Source organism: Delphinus delphis, chromosome 2 (genome assembly GCF_949987515.2).
Source record: "Delphinus delphis chromosome 2, mDelDel1.2, whole genome shotgun sequence".
Lineage (NCBI taxonomy): Eukaryota > Metazoa > Chordata > Mammalia > Artiodactyla > Delphinidae > Delphinus > Delphinus delphis.
Window position 1 is genome coordinate 138,167,559 of NC_082684.1, and position 16,753 is coordinate 138,184,311.

General features: G+C 54.2%; 1 protein-coding gene across 1 annotated transcript in view; it reads left to right on the forward strand.

Moving 5' to 3' along the window:
* The window catches only part of RBPMS2 (RNA binding protein, mRNA processing factor 2), a 29,044-nt gene extending 12,860 nt beyond the window's left edge, over window positions 1-16,184 (forward strand). The window contains exons 3-9 of the mRNA XM_060005777.1: window positions 5,441-5,518; window positions 6,088-6,126; window positions 7,663-7,725; window positions 8,063-8,213; window positions 8,709-8,860; window positions 14,708-14,777; window positions 15,035-16,184. Of these exons, the coding sequence (XP_059861760.1) occupies window positions 5,441-5,518; window positions 6,088-6,126; window positions 7,663-7,725; window positions 8,063-8,213; window positions 8,709-8,860; window positions 14,708-14,770 (546 nt within the window). The 3' untranslated portion in view covers window positions 14,771-14,777; window positions 15,035-16,184. The remainder of the gene's footprint in view (window positions 1-5,440; window positions 5,519-6,087; window positions 6,127-7,662; window positions 7,726-8,062; window positions 8,214-8,708; window positions 8,861-14,707; window positions 14,778-15,034) is intronic.
* The last annotated feature ends 569 nt before the right edge of the window (window positions 16,185-16,753 follow it).

Here is a 16,753-nt window from a genome sequence, read left to right on the forward strand (position 1 = left end):
GCCTCTAAGGATTCCCCATCCCCCCTATTTTTTTTTTTTTTTTTTTTTGGCTGTGCAGCTTGTGGGATCTTTGTTCCCTGACCAGGGATTGACCCCAGGCCCATGGCAGTGAAAGCGCCAAGTCCTAACCACTGGACTGCCAGGGAATTCCAAAGGATTCCCTATCCTTTTCCCACCTCTCCCCAGTACCTTCTCCAGCCTGTTCCAAACTTGCCTTTCATCTGTGCCAGGGACATGGCTGTGGTCCAGCACAGTCTGCTGGTACTTGCCATGAAGATGACCATTTTAACAGGACTGCGCTTGCTTTCAATGTTTCAGGGCAGGAGGGAGATATTCTCTTGGGCTGTGTGGATGCTTTTGGAGAAAGAGTGAGTGAGTGTATGGAAGAAGGGCCTAGGTAAACAAGTTTGGTTCCTTCTAGCAGCCTGGGATTGTGTGAGCCACCCCTTCTGCTTCCTCCAAGTATCTTAAAATAGTTTCGTGTTGAATTCTTGTAGTAAACTTGTGGAATAGGCGGTGGGATCTTTGGCTGGTCTTTCCATCTTGGCGTCAGTGGTGGTTGGTCCCCGAATCCTTGTCTGCGCCCAGCCTCTCTGCTGAATGCTGCACCCTATGGCTGTGAGGCTGGCACCAGCAAGTGGCACGGGAGGAGTGGTTGCCAGTGCTGGCCTGGGACACAGGACTCATTGGCCAGGCCTTGCAGAAGTAACCACATGTCTCTGTCCCTGCCATCCCTAAGGATCCCGACTGTGCCATTAGGTTGCCTTGTCACCTTCCTATTCTGAGCCTCAGTTCCCTCATCAGTATTTATTCATCTATTTATTTATCTATCTATCTATTTATTTATTTATGGCTGCGTTGGGTCTTTGTTGCTGCGTGCAGGCTTTCTCTAGTTGCGGCGAGCAGGGGCTATTCTTTGTTGCGGTGTGTGGGCTTCTCATCTTCTCTTGCTGTGGAGCACGGGTTCTAGGCCTGCAGCCTCCAGTAGTTGTGGCTCACGGGCTCAGTAGTTGTGGCTCGTGGGCTCTAGAGCGCAGGCTCAGTAGTTGTGGCGCACAGGCTTAGTTGCTCTGTGGCATGTGGGATCTTCCCGGACCAGGGCTCGAACCTGTGTCCCCTGCACTGGCAGGTGGATCCCTAACCACTGTACCACCAGGGAAGCCCCCGTCATCTGTAAAATGAGGGTGTTTAACTAGCTGAACTCCACGGTGCCTTCCACCTCAGACATGGCCTCCCTGGGGAAGAGGAACACTAAAGAATCCAGCGACTGTGTAAGGTTGTCTCACCTGTGTTCCCAGCTCCAGGCTGATCTGGACCTGACCCAGCCTGACTAGGCAACCTTATAACTAAATGGCTCATGGTACCTGATAGGTGAGGTTTTTGTGCAGGTCAGTGTTGAGATTATGGGACCCTGAAGTGAACAAGCATATGGTTGAGCCTCTCCTGTGTGCTGGGCATAAAGTGTGCTCTTCATCCTGGAGGTAGAGGGTACCTGTGTTGTACAGATAAAGAAGCTGACATTCAGAGAGATGAAGCAGCTTCGCCAAGCCAAGCGTAAAGCTGGGATGCAAACTCTGGTCTAACTAACCAAAGCCTTTCCCATTTATGGCATCACTCTGCCGTCCTGGACCACATCGTTTCTGGCTGTGAGTCCCTTCTTTGGAGGGACCAAGGTGTGTAGAGACGGGGGAGGTCTCAGATGTTGAGCCTGGCTCTAGGCACCTTGGAGGACAGGAAAGTTTTGAGACTTGCCTCCTATCTCTGGGTTTTAGAGTCCAGGTGAGCTCAGATGGTGGGACCAGTAAAAGATAAGGGGTCCTAAGGGCCCCAGAAGACTTCAAAGGAAGGAAAGAGGGGTGAGGAAATAGAGGGACCTGAGGGATGGATGCCCTTCAGTTAAGGAATGAGGAAGGGGTGGTCTGAGGGGCAGTGTGAGCAGCTGCCATGCCCTATGTGGGTGCTTGTCGGGGACCCGGAGTCTGTGGGCCGGGGCAGGACCTGATGGAGTTGGAAGTAGCATGGTGGGTAGGTGGGCTCTGGAAACTCTTGTTCTCTCGACATGTGGCCGGCCAGCCTGCTAAGCTCATACTTCCTGTCACTCCAGCTTTGCCATCATTCTAAACAGGCACCCAGAGAAGGGACTGGCTACTGAACGGATGTGTGGCAGAACTTTACCCATCCATGGGGCTAACAGGGCTGCCCAGATGTGGCTGCCTCCGTCCCCACAGCCAGAAGAATGGCACAGATGGCTGAATCAGTGTTCCTGGATCTTACCCAGCTTTGCTCCTTGCTGAGCCAAGCTTGCCTGAGCCCTTTCTGGGCCTCAGTTTCCATGTCTGCACGGGGGGATAGGCAGAGGGCACATCATCTGCCAGGGTGTCCAGGGTCAAGTAGGAACCAAGGAGAGCATTCAGGTCAGGCTTCCTGTGACTTAGCCTCCCAGCAAAGGGTCTGTGAACTGGCAGATGGGGACCCACCACCGAACCCATAACTGCCTTGATGTCAGCTTGTTTCCTAAGGAATGACCAGGCACAGGATGCAACCTGTATTGTAGCCTTTAGAATCTAAAAGATGGGAAGCCAGGGAAAAGAGTCATCTGGCCCAGAGAAGGCTGGGAACCAGAATCTGAGCTGGGAATGAAGGAAAGTTCCCCTATACTCACTCCCCTCCCCTCCGCTAAGCAGGAAACTTTGTGCTGAGAACTTTCTATTTAAGGGGGCCTCTGGGGAGGTCTGGCCAGAAAGGAGCCATTTGAGGAAGGGTTTAAAATTAGCCGGGGTGAAATGGGTGGCCCCTGGGGAGAACTGAGGTAGAGGTTTCTGTGGGCGGCTCTGGCTTTGCATCTTTGACCCAAAGCATGTCCCCTCATCCCAGGGAGGAGGGAGTAGCGCTGGTCCAGGCCGATCCAGCAGGACCCTGGCTGGCTTGTACTCTTTCAGTCCATCGTCTGTGGTGGGCTGGGCGCCCAAGTCCTGGCACCAAAAAGCAAGCATCATCTCTACCAGCCTGGGTGAGTGGTTGGGAGGGAGACCTGGGTTTTAAGTCCCAGGTCTGCTGCCTTTTAAAAACAAGCTGCATGGCCTGAGCGAGGCACTTCTCTTTGGGGGTTTACATGTAAATGAAAGGCCTTCCGTCAAAGGGCAGAGGGGTGTAGAGGATGGCTGCCCTCTGGAGTCCAGGAACTCAGTTCAGCCCACTCTGGAGCCTGGGCTGTCCAGTTTCTCCCAGATGCTTCTGGGACAGGGCAGTGCTTGAGAGCTGCGTGTATAGGGACACAGCTGCCAAGGGCTGTGAGATGTACAGAACCTTTACCCCAGGCCCAGGAGCAGAAGTGTGTGTGGCGAGGAAAGGCATCGCCAGAGGGGTGGAGGTGTCCTAACTGGCAAGGAATTCTCCTGGGTTTGCTTCTCGGAGAAAACTCATGTGAGAGAAGAAGCTGTCCTTACCTATTTTATCAGCCATGGGCTTGGAGTCATTCCTGTGTGGCTAGGGGTGGCGACACTTGTTACGGGCAGCTGTGGGGGCTGGTTTCCTTTGCCACTCCTGGCTCTGTTGTTGACATGTGTGTTCATTGGAGGGGGGGGAGGGGGAGGGAGGAGGGGGGAGGGGGAGGGGAGGGGGGAGGGGGAGGGGAGGGAGGGGAGGGGGAGGGGAGGGAGGGGAGGGGGAGGGGGAGGGGGAGGGAGAGTGTGTGTGTGTGTGTGTGTGTGTGTGTGTGTGTGTTTGTGTGTGTGTGTGTGTGTGTGTGTGTGTGTGTGTGTGTGTGTGTGTGTGTTGGGTGTAACTTTGCCTGACTGCCCTGGGTTCCTGATTCAAGCCATTGTCTCCAAGAACGCTGTTGCCTCAGTTCCTTCAGCAGGCCATCACTAGAGCATGGAAGAAGTTCTTTGGTGCCTCTGGGGGGGAACGTGACCCACTAAATGTTTTCAAGAATAGCCACGTGTTGGGTGGGCTGAGGCACGTGAACTTGTTCTTAAGTCGTCAGTGACAAGTTGAGAAGACTTTCGTTTGGCTTAGTGGTATGACATGCGCCTTGAAACAGGAGTCAAGGGAATTCCCTGGCAGTTCAGTGGTTAGGACTGTGCGCTTTCACTGCTGAGGGCAAGGGTTCCATCCCTGGTCGGGGAACTAAGATCCTCAAAGCCACGTAGCCAAAAACAAAAAACAAAAAACAAACCAGGAGTCAAGTGTGTGGGGAAGCTCTGCTCTTTTGGATTTTTCGTTACTCAGAAAGCACAGTTTCAAGATGTATTTTTAATGGATCTACACTCTGGAAAACCCTCCTTCTCCCATTATAATTATTGGCTGATCTGGCCTTGCTAGTTGAGCATTGGAGGCCAGCAGCATTTAACCAGCAGTGGTGAATTAGGGAAGTGTTCCTGCCAGCCCTCTCCTGGACCTCACCCACTGTTCGGGAGGTCAGGTTTGGCAGGAGTCACAGGATGGACACCTGGTGTCTACTAGACCTGGCTTCAGTGCCAACTTGTAACTTTGTTGAGGGCAAGGCTCATAACTTACACCATCCTCTGCCTCACTTGAAGTTGTCAAGATCCTACTCATTCTTCAAAACCCAGCACCATTGTTCCATCTCTGACTCCTTCCTCAAGTCCCTTATTCAGTAAACATTTAGTACCAGCACCATGCTAAGAGCTGGGCAGAGAAGCAAGAATATAATACATTGCCGGCCACTGAAGAGCCTACATCTAGCATGGGAAGCAGGAGGAGATGGATGTGAAAGTGCTGGGCCCTCTGATGAAATGGCTCCAAGGCACAGAGTTTACATCTTTGCCTCCCCGCTAGACCAGATGGAGCCTTTCTACCAGGAGTCCATGGGAATATTCTGAAATATGTATATGTTTCTACTTGTGCATTTTTTGGAGGTAAGACACCATAGCTTTCTTCAAGACTCAGAGGGGTCCTTCATCTATCTTGTTAAACAGGACTCTCTCCTTTACGCTGTCTGTGCAGAAGTGCTCAGCTAGTGCTTGATGTGACACCTGCAGGATGAACCCAGGGAAAGGAAAGGGTCCAGAAAGGTTTTTTTTTTTTTTTTTTTTGCGGTACGCAGGCCTCTCACTGTTGTGGCCTCTCCCGTTGCGGAGCACAGGCTCCGGACGCGCAGGCTCAGCGGCCATGGCTCACGGGCCCAGCCGCTCTGTGGCATGTGGGATCCTCCCAGACCGGGGCACGAACCCGTGTCCCCTGCATCGGCAGGCGGACTCTCAGCCACTGCAGCACCAGGGAAGCCCCCAGAAAGGGTTTTGAAAAGTTAAATGCTGTGAAACTTTGGATGCTCATTTGCCTCAGCCTCCAAAGAAGGCTCAGGAAATCCTGAATTCTTCCTTCAGCCCTGGAAGGATTCCAGTTCCTTCCTGAAGGAAGAGCCATCATCCTTGTTCTTCTGTCAGCCCGGCCCTGACCACTGTGGTCTCTTCCCCAGGTCCGGACACTGTTCGTCAGTGGGCTCCCTGTGGATATTAAACCCAGAGAACTCTACCTGCTCTTCAGGCCGTTCAAGGTGAGTCTGGACCCAGCCACCCATGGGCAGAGCCTAGGATGGAGGAGAAGCATCAGGAATGAATCGCAGACCGGGATTGGGCAGCAGGAAAACTAGAAACTGTGCTGGCAGCCCTGGTTCTCGGTCCCGGTTCTGCTAACTCATATGTTGCTTTCTGTCAATTGCTTATTAGCCTTTCTGAGCCTCCGATTTCTCATCTGTAAAGTGGAGACAGTAGAATCTCAGTAGACTTTGCCGTATAAGGAATCTTTGAGATTCAGCATAGCGTTTTCAATTTGCAGATAAGAAAACTTAAAAAGGTGAGGTCTGTGCTTCCAGATGACAGGCTACGGGAGCAAAGGGGAATTTCCGCATGAAATGATGAATGCTACCGCATGATGGCCATCCCATGTGCTAGGCTGTGTGATATGGGACACGAAGACTGAGGGCACTCAGCGGTGGTGGAGATCAGAGTGGGTCACCTTTGCGGGGAGAAGAGTGTGAGCTGGGGAAAGGCAGGGCTGGGGGGTGGCCAGGGTAGCACAACAGAAGCTTCCGACCTTCCTGTTAATGACCACCTCTCTCTGCAGGGGTATGAAGGGTCCCTGATCAAGCTCACATCGAGACAGGTAATTTCTCTCCAAGGTTTTTCTTCCTCCCAGCCCAGACCGACTGCTGAAATTGGAACTGAGCCTGTTCTCTTTTCCTCAGTCTTGAGGCATCTGGCAGCTGAGACCTGCCCCCTGCCACCCCTATCCTGTCCTAGGCTGACGAAAGAGTAGCCTCCACAGGTCCCCTCTTCTTACCAGTCAGCTCCTGGTCCTCACTCTCTGGCCCTTGAGAAGCCACAGTGGGACCCGGAGGCTGAGGACCATAGAGGTGGTGGCTGTGCTCTGGTTCCTGATGCCAGGGGTCCCAGGTCCAGAGCCTTCAGGAGCCATTTGGGGGCTGGACTGAGCCCAGGCAAAATGAAGTCGGAGAAGTTTTAAACCTGTTGTTCCTCCCACCCCGACCCCCCCTTTTAAATAAATAAATAAATAAATTTATTTATTTATTGGCTGCGTTGGGTCTTCGTTGCTGTGCACGGGCTTTCTCTAGTTGCGGCGAGCAGGGGCTGCTCTTCGTTGCGGTGCACAGCCTTCTCATTGTGGTGGCTTCTCTTGTTGCAGAGTACGGGGTCTAGGTGCGCGGGCTTCAGTAGTTGTGGCACACGAGCTCAGTAGTTGTGGCTTGCGGGCTCTAGAGCACAGGCTCAGTAGTTGTGGTGCATGGGCTTAGTTGCTCCGTGGCATATGGGATCTTCCTGGACCAGGGCTCGAACCCGTGTCCCCTGCATTGGCAGGTGGATTCTTAACCACTGCACCACCAGGGAAGCCCGGGGCAACAAGTTTATGCGACTTCCCTGGTGGCTCAGTAGTTAAGAATCCTCTTGCCAATGCAGGGGACACGGGCTCGAGCCCTGGTCTGGGAAGATCCCACGTGCTGCGGAACAACTAAGCCTGTGGGCCCAAACTACTGAACCTGCGCTCTAGAGCCCGTGTGACACAACTACTGAAGCCCATGTGCCTAGCACCCGTGCTCCACAACAAGAGAAGCCACCGCAATGAGAAGCCTGCGCACCGCAATGAAGAGTAGCCCCCGCTCGCCGCAACTAGAGAAAGACCGTGCGCAGCAACGAAGAACCAACGCAGCCAAAAATAAATAAATAAATAAAATAAATTTTTATATATATATAAAACCTGTTGCCCCTTGAGTGAACCTGAAGCCTTTCTGTGCCCTTGATACATTAGTGTCCCCTTTCGTGCTGGGGAAAACACTAGAACTTACACTTAATTACCTGCATATGTTAAAAAAAAAAAAGACTTTTACTGAAAGGGTGATGTTTAATGCAGTGGGATAAAGCTGTATTGGCATTGTTTCCCAGAATGTGGTACCTGGATGGGAGAGTTTTAGTGCCCCAAACCAAAAATACATAATTCTTGTCCATATATAATTATATAAATATATAATTCTTGGCCGTATCCTCCCTGTGTTCTAGCTGAACATAGGGGGGATATGGACAAGAATTATATATATTTTTGTTCTTTGTTGTTTTGTTTTGTATGCTTGAAGGGGAGATGGAGTGTTGGGAGAGATGCAAGGGTATTCTCTCTTTTTCCTACTAGCCTGTTGGTTTTGTGATCTTTGACAGCCGGGCAGGAGCAGAAGCGGCCAAGAATGCATTGAACGTGAGTAGACAGAGAACAGGCCTTTCTCTGACCCACAGACTTCTAGGCAATGGGTATTCCTGTTCCCGTCTTCTGCAAACCTTCCCCCACTCCACGCCCAAGGAAAGGGCCCACAGATGTACCTTCCCCAACATCCTGGGGCAGAGTCTTTGGCTGCACTGTCTGTGCCAAACGCCACTACTCGCAAGGCCCGAGCAAGCAGTGTGTCCGCTGTCTTGGCCCCCGTGTGGGCGAGTCTTTCAGGCTGGATCATTTCTGGGGCCCTTCCGTCCCCACTGCAGTGGACAGGCTGGGTCCTACAGTGTAACGCCTTTCCCTTCCTTTCCTTCTCACGTAGGGTATTCGCTTTGATCCTGAGAACCCTCAGACCCTGAGGCTAGAGTTTGCCAAAGCCAACACCAAGATGGCCAAGAACAAGCTAATGGCTACACCAAATCCCACCAACGCTCACCCCGCCCTAGGAGCACACTTCATCGCACGAGACCCCTGTGAGTGGCACTCAGAGTAGCCATCTGCTGCCCTTTACCTGGCAGAGCTGGGGGGCCCTCGTGGATGGAGTTGCGTGCAGAGGGCATCCCTGAGGGCATCAGTCCTGCCTGCCCGCCCCTTTTCCAGGAGCTTCTTGCGGCCATCATTACCCATCCCTGCGGGTCCCATGCTTCCTTCCTCCCCTGCAGCCTTTGCTGGACCTCAGGCTGAGCTCCTGAGCTGTTGGTGTCGCCCAGCTTCCCTGAAGCCTTCTCTGATCCCTCTTGGTTGAGATGAGCAGAGACCCATCTGAGGGCTTCTGGAAGCAGACAGGATGCTCACCAAGCCGGGCCAAGTTACCGTGGCTTCTTTCCCAGTCTTGGGATCCTTCAGGGGAGCCTGAGAAGGGAGCTTATGCTCAGTGATAGTGCTGGGTCCCCTTCTGTGTTTGGAATGGGGTGGCGCAAAGGGGGACCCGCGTTCTGACAAGGGGGGGCTGTTGTCTCCCGTCGCAGATGACCTGATGGGGGCCGCTCTGATCCCCGCATCCCCAGAGGCCTGGGCCCCCTACCCTCTGTACACCACAGAGCTGACCCCAGCCATCTCACATGCTGCGTTTACCTACCCAGCCGCCACTGCTGCTGCTGCTGCCGCCCTACATGCTCAGGTAAGCCTGTCGGGGGGAGAAGTAGGAAAGGGGAGAACAAAGGCTCTGAGTTGGCCGGGCTTCATTCCTACCCGGCCACGGGCCACCCAGGTCCCCAGAGCTGCTGCAGAACTGCTGTCTTGTAACAACAGTACCTTTGGGGTTTGGGGTCCCACAGAGGGGAAGGAGAGGAAACGCTGTGAGGCCGCCTCGAGGATACACTGCAAAGGCGAAGTGTGAGAGACCCACCGTGGGTCCACTGCCCCTGGACACGCGCGGGCAGGCTGTGCCAATTCTGCCTGTGGTGACAGACCTGAGCGTGGTCGCCGGAGGCAGCCCGCCTGCCTCTGCTTCCTCCTGTCTTTGTGAACTTCAGAAAGCTCTGAAAGATTTCTGTGTCTGGGTTGTTCTTTTTCACTCATCTGGAAAGATAAGAATAGTAGTATCTGCCTCAGGTTGTTGTGAGAATTAAATGTTAAGCCATGTGAGGGGCTAGAATTGCACCTGGAACATCCGGGGTGCCCAGTGAGTGTTTGCTCTTTTGTTCAAGGAACGTGGGCACCCTGCATTGTGACCTGGGCTGGGGCGGGAAAGATGCAGCCCACGCCTCTAGGCGAGAGGTGGAGAGGGCACGGCTGGGCTGGGAGGGCTCTGTGCTTGCCGAATGCCGCGCCAGGTGCCCGAGAGGGGCACGAGCACCTCGCAGGTTACAGCCAGGCCTCTGCGCGGCAGTGACAGGGCACCGCCAGGCAGCGTGGGAGGGCTGTGGTGAGCGGCGAGCCCACCTGGGCCTCTCGTCAGAGAAGTGACCGAGAGCTGAGGCTCATGAAGAGTGACCTGGCTGCTGAGAGGGAGAGAACAGGGGTCTCCTGACTGGGGCAGTAGAAGGGGACGAGGAGTTAAAGGGTGTGAGAAGCCAGGAGGGAGAGTTCCCAGAAACTAGAAGCTGAGGCAGGAGGAGTGGGCAGCTCTGCCAGTGGGAGGGTCAAGTGCGTGTCCATCCCTCTGAAGGGCTTAGTGACCTGGGTTCGCCCAGTTCCAAGGGGGAAGGTTCAGATTCCCTGACTGCCACCCTCGCAAGGCGTTCCCCCGGCCGCGGCAACTTGGGTTGTACCGAGGGCAGACGCGTTGGCGCTCACCCCGGCGGCACACCACAGACGGCTGGAAAATTGATCGGCGTAGGGAGGTGGCGGGGCTCTTCCTCTCTGGGGCGACGTTTGGGGGACTTACCGCAGACCAGTTCTGTGGTGATTGAAGGCGGTCCTCTGTGACCCGGCGGAGTGTGGAAGGCAGCTGGTGCAGGGGCGAGTTTAACTGTAGGGGCCCTGTGAGTCCTCTGATCCCAGCTGTGCCACCAGTTAGCGACCTGATCTTCAGCAAGTGACTTCACCTCTGGGCCTCCGTCTTGTCCCCATCTGTAAAACGAGAGGGCAGGACCAGATCGGATGGAGAGGTTCTACCCCGTCTGCTCTGAGATGCTAGGCCGTGACAATGTGAGGCAGAGGTTGGGAGCCAGGGACAGTCAGGATGTCAGATTATTCAGGAGCGATCTCTCTGCCCTTTTTGGGGTGGCCCCCTCCAGCCGGCTGGGAGTGGTGCGCCGCTGCGGGTCCCTAAGCTTCGTACACAGGACGGTGTGCCCTCCTCTTGTCTTCCTTTCCAGCTTCCTCCCTCCTTCCCCATGCCCTGTGGCCATCCAACTCCAGTCCAGCTACCTTGGTCCAAGTCCTGGCTCTCTCTTTCAACACTGTGTGACCTTGGGCAAGTTTCTTGACCTCTCTGTGTCTCGATTTCTTTGTGGTATGATGATAGTCAGTAGCTACTTTAGAGGGTGGTTGGTAGCCTATTAGCATAGAGGGAGCACTGCATGCTTATTATTTCATGTCATTATTGTCTAGTTCCCTCCAGGCCTCGCTGTGCCTGAGTTCCTGTCTTCTGGTCTCCCTGGGAAGGGGATGAGGGCCCCCTCAAAGGATAGTGGCTTTTTTCGGGAGGCCGCCTGATGACAAGCGATCGGATCAGGTGGTGACTGGTTCTGTCCCGCTACTCGAGTTCTCTGGATAGTTGTTTCCTCGACAGTAAAACACACTGTTAGGACCAAATGTAGTAATAGGCATGAAAGCATTTTCGAAGTAGTATCACTTGCTCTGTTCCTTCCAAGAGCCCCCTCCCTGCCCCCGATAGTACTGCCCCAGAGGTGGAGGCTGAAAATGCCTAAATGAGGGAGGTGGACCCTGGTGGTCCTCAGGAGGTTATTCTGAACCCAGAGGACCCGTAGCCGCGTTTTTCTGTGCCTGGGGGTAAGGAGGTGACTTGGAGAGAAAGGCAGCAGCTGATAGACAATAGGGGATGCAGACCGGTCCTTCCTTTCTGTACCCCACCATATGCATCCTGACCTCACGCCCTCTGCCAGTAGCTCGGCCTGAACGAGGCATCCTCATGTGGCTGCAGGGACGAGACCTGCAGGAAGAAAGGGGCTTGGAGATGGTTCAGTCCTGCTCTATCTCGGCACAAGGCTGTGTTGCTGGACCTTCTGATCCTTTTGATAGAATCTTCTCCTTTCAGAGGGTATGGGTGGCAGGGGCACACTGGGGTCTGGTACATGAAGATGGTGACCTAAAAGCAGGGATTCTGCATGTCCCCTTGCACCCCAGGGTCCTCCCAGTTTGGACTGCTTTTTCCATTTCGACCTGAGGGTACGGGAGTCTTTCACTGCAGCCCTTTGCCCCCCTTACACTGGCTCAGCCACTTACCGATGACCTTAAAGTTACAGGAATTCCCCTGCCTCTGTTTTCTTGTCTGTTTAATGGAAATGCTAATAGCATCAACTTTATAGGGCTTTTCTGAGGATTAAATGAACTTCGTATATGAAAACTGCTTAGACCAGCATCTGGCACATGCCAGGTGCTTCACGAACATTAGCTATTAGAGGTCTGCGTTCATGGGAAGAAAAAGACGGGGTTTTTTTCTCTTTTTTGCCTTTGCTTGTCATCCTGTTCCCCCAAATATCACTACGTTTAGTCCTTAGACTTGGTAGGTAGTTGGACACAGGTGTATAAGTAAATCCATGGGTATGAACCTTTTACAAAAATTACACATTTAATCTTTTTAAAACTTAAATATTAGGACATGCTTCTGTGTAAGTAAGTATGGGTCTGCATTCTGGGTGCCTGGCTAGCCTACCAGTATATAAGTGTGCCTGCCTCCCTGTAGATGGCAGTGAGGTTGTTTACACACTTTTCTTTTGCTCTGTTAGGCTGTGCTGCCATGGATGCCCTTGTTCACACCTCTGTGGGCACCTGTCCTGCCTGCTTTCCTTATCATAAATTCCTAGAGCTATTGCAAGGTCAGAGTGTAGACTTGCCGGTCTGAGTTAATTGTATTGTTTTGACTTTGTGATGAGTGAGGCTCCCTTACTTGTTGGCTGTTTCTATTTCTTCTTGTGTGGATTCATCCCTTTGCCCACTTTTTGGTGTATCTTCTCCGTTAGTCGGTCTGAGGGTCTGAGAGAGGACCGTGTGCCCCCCACTCCTTTGGGTGCTGCCCCTCTTGGAGCTGTAGCCATTCTAGATGCCCATGGGCTGTCCCTGTGGGGTGGCCTCTTAGGACCTCCAACCCCACCCTGTGAACGAGTGGAGGCCCTGACAGGGGACTGGCCACTTGCTCCCTGCTGTGCTGGCCGTGACCCCTGGGCCTGGGGTCTTGTTCTGAGCTGGGGCAGGAAGAGACCGTGCTTCTTTAGAGAACCTGGACCACTGGCCTATCCCAGGCATCTGAGGAGAGTGGAAATGCAGCCCTCCAAGTACGTTCTGTCTAGTTGGGTTGCACGACCATCCCGAGCTCAGAAATTAGGGCTTTCCTCTGCTTCCTCCCCAAGAAGGTGGTGGCTCATCTCAGGCTGGAGGGAAAGCTGCTGCTCTGGAGTCCAAGCTGCAGCACCTAGTGGAGAGGGTGGGGCTGGATGGAGCAGGCTTGTTGTGGGGGCCCCTAAGCAGCCGGTGGTGGAGGAGGGCAGGTCGGAGGCCTCCAGGGTCCCTCCCACTCTCGTCCGACGCTCTCCCCTTGTCCAGCCCTGCAGGGCACCCAGCCTGTCAGGCGCTTCCTTGCCGTGGGGCCGCTCCAGCTGGAGGCTGGGTGAAGTGCGGTGGTCAGGGTCCACTAAGGCTTCCCGGAGCTGGACCGGCCGCAGCCTTGTCCGGTGGCAGCGGTGCTGGTTTCCTCATTGTCCCTCTCTTAGGGAATGAGCTCTGGTGTCCAGCCGGGCTTGCAGCTGAGAGGGCAGCCCACGGCTCGGCGAAGGGGAGGAGAGGCTTCCTCCCACTCAGCTGTCAGCTAGGAAGGGAGGGAACTGTTTCCAGATGTTCAGAAGACACGAGAGAAAATAAGATGGCCTCTGAGGCTGGATGGCTCAAAGAGGCTCTTGACCCTTTCTGTGTGGTGTGGGGCTTAATCAAGGTGGTCCTGGCAGCCAGGGGTCAACTGTGTGCCGATGACAGCAGTGCCACATCCTTGGAGCCCAGGGGCCATCCCGACATTGGTCAGGTGGCCTAGGCCCTGGTCCTGCCATGTGCCAAGTGTCCTGGCATCTCAGAGGAACCAGCTGCCGACTTCCTGCTGAACACGGGATGGTCAGAGTCCTGTGCTGTACAAGACAGCACCTAGAATTTGGAGGGGGCACAGGAGCAAGTTCTCAGGAAGCTTTCATCAGCCACCAGATAGCCTGGCGTTGCTCGATATCTTCCCTACTTACAGAGGCAGGGATTCCTGGCAGCCAAGTGGGTAACTGGGTCTGACTGCTTGTGCTTCAAGAGTTTTGTCTGTATGCCCAGCTGCTACTTGGTTTCCTCATCGGCTCTCCTGTGCCATCCCTTTCTTTCCTAAGAGAACCCCGGCTCCCATCTCTGAGTTCTCTTCCCACCCCCTCACTCGGGGCCCTGTGATGCCCTGCCGCCACCCCTCCCAGGTGGCCACGGGTCAGGCCCGGGCGGACGTGCTGTCTGTAACTGGGGCAGGCAGCCTCCCCGCAATCTTGGCTTGGCACCCAGCATGGCTCACCGTCCAGACTGGCCCACGGGGAATGGGGTGCATGTCATTTCCTGGCCTGTTTCTGGGAATCATGCTCTGGGGCCATTGCTCTGTGGGGCCTTCTAGCAAGTACCAGGGTTGAGGTAGCTGCCAGGCTCAGCTGGTAGGTTACAAATCTCTAAAATTAGGAGGCTTTTGTAATGAAGGGAACGGGGGTGGGGGTGGTGCAGAAGCTGAAACGGGGCAGCGGCGGAGGCGGGGAGCATCAGCTGGGTCTTGTCTGTGACTTCCTGGGATCCTGCGAGGACAGGACCAACTTCTGGGAGTCCTGCCCCTTGGAGACCACACTGACTTTGGTTTCTAATGTGTTTTTACATTCTGTCTTATCTGGTCCTCGTGGATACCCTGTGACTTTTAATCGTCTCTATCCTGTAGCTGTTGAGGACACTGAGACTCAGACGAAGTGGAGCACAAATGTGTTAGGTGCATTGTCCCGATGTTAGGAATTCCGCACTCTCCCGGTTAAGGGGGCAGAGCAGGCTGTTGGGCCAGTGCCCCCGGCTGCCAGCACTCCACCCGGTACAGTCGGGCTCAGTGGAGCGTGACCGCCTTCGTAACCCTTCTCTCATTTGAACCTCTGTCCTGCAGAGGAGGCAGGTCAGGTGGCGCTCTCCCATTTTCAGGATGAAGAAACTGACGCCCAGAGGTGAGTAACTGGCCCGACCTCCGCCGTCAGTGACAGAACCAGGACTCCGACAGGGGCACTGAAGGCCGTGTTTCCCAGGCTCCCCCGTCAAGCGAAGGGACTGCACAGCTAGCTCCTGACGTTGGCTTCTCTTGCAGGTGCGCTGGTACCCTTCCTCTGATACCACCCAGCAAGGATGGAAATATCGTCAGTTCTGTTAGTTCTTCAGTAAGTGCTGGCTCAGAGGCCTGGAAAGTGTCCTAGAGCCTGGCTCCCTGCAGGGCCTTGGTTCCTCTGCCTGAGTCCAGGAGCTCGCTGGTGCTACCCCAACCTGAGCTTGCGCCTGGGGCACTCTGGCTGGTTTTCCCCTCTCCTCCCACCCTGCCCCCCACCCCACATCTTGCAGCCTCCTCGCAAGGGGAGGGCCTGGGTTCAGCTCCAGTCCCATGCATCTGCTCATGGCCACCTCTTTCCCCTCCCTCCAGGTCTGGTCACCACAGCTCGAAGCCCCCGCCTGCCTCACTGGGGAGGGAGCCACCCTGAGCTTCCACTGCCCCCAGGTGGCCCGTGCAGAGCTGCTGCTTCCCTCCAAAGACTGTGAATTTTAAGCCTGACTCAGTGGACTCTTGTTTCCTTTCTCTCCTTTTCCTCAGCCCTGTCCTGCCCCAAAGCCCCTCTCCAAGGCCTCACGGCAGGATTCAGGGGCCTTCTCACTGGGACACCCAGACCCAGCTCGGAGGTCTCACTGGGACTGAGCAAGGCCTGACCTCCAGTCCAAATTTGCTTCCGTAGCCCCACCTCAAAGAAATGAGGCGTTTAATTTTGCATGTTTTCCTGGCATGAATTAAGACACTTAAACTTGTATATATGTGAGTGTACAGTTTGTTCTCACATTGTGTCACCATAGCAACAAGTCCTGACCACTAATGGTTCATCATTCCTGGTCCCTCTCCCCACACCCCCCTCCCCTGCACCCACCCTGCTTCAGTGAGGACCAAGCCCTGCAGCCAGTTCCGCCCTGCGGCTGGCAGCCTCCACCACCCCACACACTTCCAGGCTGAACAGGAAGGACTACCCAGCCAAGGTAGAGCGTTTTCTTGGTCATTTCAAATTGGGGTCCTCTGCTTCCTCCCCCTCAGATGAGCCAACAGCCATTAAGAAAACCCTTTCTCTGCCCAGTTTTTCGCTTACCTCTCCGCGGCGCACCCCACCCCTGCCATGGTTCCTCATGCTTTCCAAACTTCAAAACCAACCAAAAAGTGAAAGTATTTTTGTACCCTGTGTAACAAAATATTTATGCAACATGAAAGATTTTTCGTGTGTGTGTGCAATTAATTATTGAAGAGACCTTGTCCGCCCTGTCAGATAAGTTTAACATTTTAGTTTGAGGCATGAAGAAGAAAAGGGTTTCCGTTCTCCAGCAGTGAGCCTTAGCGTCAGCCGTTAGTTTAAGAAAAATGAAGGAAAAATTGTGCAATTTTTTGTTTCGTGTGCACATCAGTGCATTGCCTTTGGCCGCAGCTGTGGCTGTCTTGCCGTTTTCAGACTTGGGAGACGAGGAGGCTGTTGTAATTGCTGATCCTGTGAGAATGTGAAACTGGATAATATATGAAATGCAAAATAAAAAATCATCCAAAGTAACTGCTCTCCGACCTTTGCTTCCTTGGGTTGTAGGTTGCCGTCGGGAGGGCACAGCTAGAGGACAGGTGTTGGGAGTTAAAGGGGGAAGGAGGCGAAGTGGGCCCGGGCCTCAGAGCTCACGTGGCCTCTCCCTCCTGCCCTCTTTTGTGTGACTTGAGGCTGGAGAGGAAGTGACCCGCCAAGGGCCGAGCAGCGGGGCCGCCTGGGTTTAACTCATTCTTTGTTTTCTGTTCTGAAGATGCGGGCGGAGATTCCCTGCACCCAGAGTAAGCACCTAAATGGGACCTTCGTTTTCTCTGGATGGTGTCATCTGGCTTCCCCAACCCTGTGGCCTGTGGCCTTTTCAGGCCCTTGAGTAGAGAAGGACTGTGATTTGGGAGGTTGGGTTCCTGCCTGTAGTATCCTCGGTGTGTGTCATGTGAGGCTGTGCTAGAGGGAAGCAGAGGACCCAGCAGTTTGGCCTGGAAAGGGTTAAGACCACCCACCCTGTAGGCTCCCAGCTGCAGCTCTGATTCCTGAGATGGGTTTTGCTGGGAGCCAGCGCAAATGAGTACAAAGGTCAG